Source organism: Limulus polyphemus, unplaced genomic scaffold (assembly GCF_000517525.1).
Source record: "Limulus polyphemus unplaced genomic scaffold, Limulus_polyphemus-2.1.2 Scaffold679, whole genome shotgun sequence".
NCBI classification, from domain to species: domain Eukaryota; kingdom Metazoa; phylum Arthropoda; class Merostomata; order Xiphosura; family Limulidae; genus Limulus; species Limulus polyphemus.
Window position 1 is genome coordinate 182,699 of NW_013666289.1, and position 6,000 is coordinate 188,698.

The window sequence follows — 6,000 nt, forward strand, 5'->3', positions numbered from 1 at the left end:
TTCTTAATTGCTTTTTGTAGATATGATGTATGGTTTTCCATTTAGAGCAGACATCCCAGTGTCCACATAAATATGTTGAATAGCTAGCAGTTTAGGAGGGTTGGTGCTAGTAGATATAAGGCCTAGTGCATAAGGAATTTGCAAAATGAAAATGATGACTAGGAGTTTGAAAATGCAGTAGAAAGGGCTTTGTAACCATGTTTTTCTGAAATACTGAATGATTTTTCTGGAGCTAACGAGTGGAGGCATTTTGTATCATTTGATTTAGCTAAATAGCAAAAGTTTTGTTGGAAATACCACATAATCTTCACTAGATTTTTGTTTTCATTATAACTGAAAGGTGTATAATTTCTACACGTGCAATGAGAGAGTTGTTTTGTTTAAGTGAGTGTATATTGATCTATAACAAAGTAACAGCACAAAAAATTAATCCTGACTCACAATAATTTTAGCTAAAAGTTTTAGTTCAACTGAACTTGGCTGGTGATTATTTATTTGATGATGCCTGAAAAGAAAAACTAATGAAACTAACATGAGATGGCTATGAAGTAAAGTAACTGGGAACTGGATGCAGTCTGTTGGAAACTATTAGTATGTGTGACAATGTATAGTGAAGATAAATTTAAATAGCACAAAATGAGTGAATATATACATATGTGTGGTCCCACATGTATAAGAACATCACCTAAGTCATTCATGAGTGTTGTGTATCATGAATAAATAAATTGCATAATGAACACAATTATTAAGCTACATGCAAATAGAAATCAAAGATTTGATCTGGATATTGAAACTTTGTGATATGAAGTTACCTGTGATTACTGCCTAAAAGGTATTATTTGAAAAGGCAGTGTACTTGTTATTTTCATTAATGTCCATGAAAGAATGTTTCAGTTTTTATATTGAAGTATTTAGCAGGTAGTGAATTTTCATGGAAGGATAAGAGTAACAGAGAGATTGACACTGTTTTTGAAAAAACAACAACATAGTTTTACCCAAGGTCTTTTCAGTTAGAGTAGTGCAAGATATTTCAATTGGATCCAGCTTCAAAGTAAGCTACATTTTGCTGGTAGGGTCATCATGTGTGCAGCTATACAGATGCTGGAGTTTGTGCATGTATATATAGTTTATATAAATGTACAAAAATTCTCTTCTGCCAGCCTTGGGATAAAGTCAAAACATTTGAGTGGGTGAACTTATCAGTAGCATAAATTAGTATCTTAAATATAAACTTGGTGTACCCAGTACTTTATTTGGTTGTGATAAAATATTTTCAATCATGTAAATTGAACTTTTGAAAAAAAAAGCACAAAAATTTTCAAGGAATTATTTTAAACTTTTTTTCATGATAAAAAGCTGTTTGAGGAGAATTGAGGTGCATGAAAATACAAGCTGTAAGTGTATTAAAAGAAGGCAGAAAGTAACACTCATGTGGTGAAACTTTATAAATCCCACCATAGCTAGTACTAATATTGTAACTGAATGAAGGTCCATAAGGAAATGCAACGAAAGTTTTAGTGAATACTAATAGTCTAAAGAGAAGGTTAACATTGTTTAATCTAGGTCAGTGTATACATGTGTAGGTTCTGGTTGATGGTAAACATGTTGTTCAAGGGAGGGACAACAGAGGGAATCATAACTAAAATGTATTGGTCAAGTGGAGAACTCAATGAAGCCTGTGGAGTAAGCAGTTCACAAGCAACAGAGATACATATTCTATGGGCAATGAGAGCATGAGCACATGTAAACCCTCTAAAATGCCATTTGACCGAGGCAATATGCATATTACTCTACCATGTTGGAGGATTTGCTATCAGATTTAAAGAGGGCAAAGGAGGTCAGGCCTCTTGGCTGACCTGGGTGATTGTATATATTGTTTATACTTTGTTTTTAATTTTTAGGATTTTTATTTAGTAAGTATTATGTATATATATTATATGTATATGTGTGTGTCTATATTTATACCCATTTTTCTTTTTCACTTTTTTCCTATATGATTGTCTATGTTAAAGGGTGGTTTAGGTTATTTATATGTAGTATATTTAAAATTTTACCTGTAGATTTTCTGTATTTAATAGATTTTATTTTACATTTAAGTATGTTTAGATGAAGAAGTTAATTAGTGTGTACTGCAAAAAAAGGCTTATTGCTTAAGTTTTTGCATTAGTTTGTGCTATGTTATTTCTATATTAAATGGTATACTTTTAGTATGATTTTGTACTTGGAAAGAGATTGTATTGTAATGTTTTTTTGGTTGATGTTTAAAGGGTCTGTATGTTATAGTGATATGATGATTTTGTACTTTTTCTATTGTTTTAAATTTTGGTTGGATTATATTTTTCTTCTATTGTAAAAAGGTTTTTTATTGTCTCACTATGAAGAACTGCTAAAGGTATTTTAATTGTTTGTGGTTGCAACTGCAATATCTTTTGTTAAATGTTTTAATCACAAAACTGTGTCTGGTTTAAGAATTTGAAATAATGTATTTTTATGCTAAAGGGTTTTTAAATGAGATTTTCATTGTTAGAGGGTTTATTTAAATGTGAGTACTTGTATTTTTGTTAAAGGATTTTAAATTATGTATTCTTTAATTTTTTTATAAAAGGTATGTTGTGTATTGTTTATATATATATATATACTTGTGAATTGCTAAGGGTTTTTCTTTTAAAACTGTATGATTTCATTATGTAATATATTTACTTCTTTCTTCAATGGTTGTGATGTTTGTGTGGCATGTAACTGTTCTTTTGGGAGCAAAAAAAAAAAAAAAATTAATGCAATTCTGGACCAGGGCACAAATTAAAAATTTATTGGCTGTAAAATTAAAGTTAATTCTTTACTTGAGGACAAGCCTGAAGTTGGAAAGATATTTATATACCACGTTTCTGTTTTATTGTAGTATCATAATATTTATCCTGAATTAATTTTTTATTCTGAATATGTGTAGTTTTCACATATCAAATGGTTGTGAAAACTATTAAGTTGATCATGTTTCCAAGTTGTTTTTGTTTTTGTTCCTTTGTTGTTCTCAGAAGTGGATAATACCCATTGACACCCAGGGAGAACATTGCTTAATATGATATGTTACATAAGGATGCTTGCAGTTGTAGCCTTCAACAGATCAGGTGATGAAACTGTATAGAATGGACGGCAACTGCCTGTTGTAGAGACACAAGAGTAGAGGACAACGTTTCAAAAGTCTTCCACCTTTTGTCTTCAGGATGAAGACTTTTGAAATGTCATTTTCTACACTTGTGTCTCTACAACAGGCAGTTTCCATTCATTCTACAAAGTTTCGTCATGAATACTCTGCCTAAACAATCTATCACAGAAGTTCAGGTGATATTTTGAGATTACAGTCCCATCTATGTTGTAATAGCAATTACCAGTCATGCAGGTAGTCAGTGTCATTCTGGGTGAATATGAAGTTTCTTGCAAAATAAGAAACATTGCCTGTGGTTCATGGTTTCAACTTGAATGATTGGAAAGAGAAGAGTGATCATCTCCTGCAAGTAAACAGCAAGTAGACAGACTGTTTGTTTTTCACTGTAATAATAAAGATTGTGAATTTTGTTTTACACTTCATGTTCAGTCTCTTTATTTCATTTTACATTGACACAATCAGGAAAGTGTACTATTACTCTGTAATTTTGAAGGGGGTCAAAGGCTGCCTGAAGGGGTCACCTGTTTTAACCACTCACACCATTATACAGTAGTGTGTTGTCTGTCAGTCAATCAGTAGACACTAAAATGACATCACATAAGATACACTTAACACTGCAGTTTGTACTGTTATGACATCAGTAAAATGTTAGCATGCCATGAATCATGAAATGAATTATGCATTTTATCGGCTACAAAACAGGATGATATATGAACTTCAAAAGCAACAAATAAAAATATTTGTTTCTCTTAATTTTGGTTTTATTTACTCTTGAAACAGGGACCCTATGGAAGTACAATTAGTTGATATCTTGTTCGAATCTCCTGCTATCTATCAGACCTATCCAGTATAGCTCTACAATTAATTCAGTTTCACCTAGATATATCACAATTGTACTACCAATTAAGTTTCAGGGTTAACATGTTGTCTGTTGCTAGTAATTGTTTAACAACTCAAACTACTAGATTGTTTTCCTGTTGAAAGCAAGTGCCATTATCTCAGAGTTATAAGATATCATTAGTTAGGAGCCAGTTTTTTCTCTGTTAATTTCATTTTTATATCTCTTGTCTCAAGGTTGAACCTGAGATCTCTTGTTCTTCAAGTAAGTGCTCTATCAACTATACTTCTAACGATTTATTACCAGAACTTGATACTTTTAATGTTTCTTCAAATACAGTTTTTATTTTTTCACAGTGTTATACATATATTGTGCATTTTGGGAAACTTTCAACTTATTTAGTTAAATTGTGTTAAGGCTAAAAATTGTATTCAGTACATTTTCTATGCCATTGGATAACCAAATTTTCAACATTAAAATTTAAGAAAGCATTTAGCAAATATTAATTATGTTTCTTAGTATTTGTGATTCAACATAATATTGATGTATTCCCATGTGTTGGACAAAAAAAAAGGGGGTAATAACCTTTAACATTACTTTTTCAGCGTCAAGTACTTTGGGCCTTAAGCAGTATTGTGAAACATTCAGTTGAGCTTGCAGAACTTTCTGTTGAAGCTGAGGCTTATCCCACAGTGTTGTCTTTGCTTAGAAATCAAGATGAGTTAGTTTGCAAAAATGCAGCCATATTTGTAAGAGAAACTGTGAAACATTCATCAGAAGTAAGTAAATTGTATAATATTATTTTATAGTTTTTCATAAGATTTAGTTATTTTAAAACTAAATAAAACTACTTTGTGCTTAAAAGTTACCAGAGAAAATTCTAAATGCTAGTTCATTTTGAATTTTGCACTCATATACACATACAGTCACAACATATGAAATTTCACACTTGTGTCCAAGTATTTGTGTGTGATGGTTTTTGTGTCTGGCTTGATTGGTTCTTTGGGTTATTGTGTCTACATGATGGGGGCAGGATTATTTATCACTTACTCAATTTTGATTGGCTGGGCTGAAAAGTGAGACAGATTTTTGAAGAGAATAGTTAAGTATAAATCGTTACTTGTAAGGTTTGCTCTTTGTTGAAATATACTTAGATTACCAATCTATTAACTGTATGGTTTTACTTTTGTGTGTAATCCAAGTATTTCATAATACATACTTTAAAGTCCTTATTAAAGTGATTATTAATTCATGGAACTTAATATAGCACAATGCTATATCTGTCATTTGCTTTATCCAATTTACTAACTTGCACTTTCTTAAAATTCTTTATACTTATTTCTCCATTTGAACACAAGAACCTAAACTTATCAAGTATAATTTCCACAAGGTCATCAATTAATGTTTTATGTTAACCAAATAAAAAATATTTTGCTGTTTATGAATGAACATACTTATTTTTCTTCTCTCAGAGTTTAAAACAGAAGCTCATCTTCCAGTTTTTGAACACCAACTCATTGCTACTTTATAGCTAAGTGAAAACATTTTATGATGCTTTGACTTGGACCTATTTAGTGTTTAGTGAACCTTAAGGTTTTCAGTGTTTGTCAGTGTGTTTATAGAAGTCACTGTCACGTCATTGCTTCATAGAAGGATCTATGCCAATTGTAATGGGAACTTAACAATTGCTCTTTGTGCAGAGAAGTCTATTGTTTGACTCCATGTGCTCCTCAATACTTTATTAGATAATACAATAGCTAGTTGTATGCATATTTATAGGGGCCAGATTAAGGACCTGGGTGGCCTGGAGAAAATTTTGTTGGGGTTCATTAGAAATAAACTTTATAAATAAGTCAAATACAGTTCAGTACTATTTATTAACTACAGTTTGAGCAATACATAAACACAAGCAATTGGTAGCTAATAGAAAATATTGTTGCGTCAGCGAGGTCACATGACTAGTGATGCCACGTTTCTAGAACTATCCTGTACCTTGGCG

General features: G+C 31.4%; 1 protein-coding gene across 1 annotated transcript in view; it reads left to right on the plus strand.

Moving 5' to 3' along the window:
• LOC106459905 (sperm-associated antigen 6-like) overlaps window positions 1-6,000 on the plus strand; it is a 61,409-nt gene that overhangs the window by 23,061 nt on the left and 32,348 nt on the right. The window contains exon 6 of the mRNA XM_013919575.2: window positions 4,607-4,780. Within this exon, the coding sequence (XP_013775029.1) occupies window positions 4,607-4,780 (174 nt within the window). The remainder of the gene's footprint in view (window positions 1-4,606; window positions 4,781-6,000) is intronic.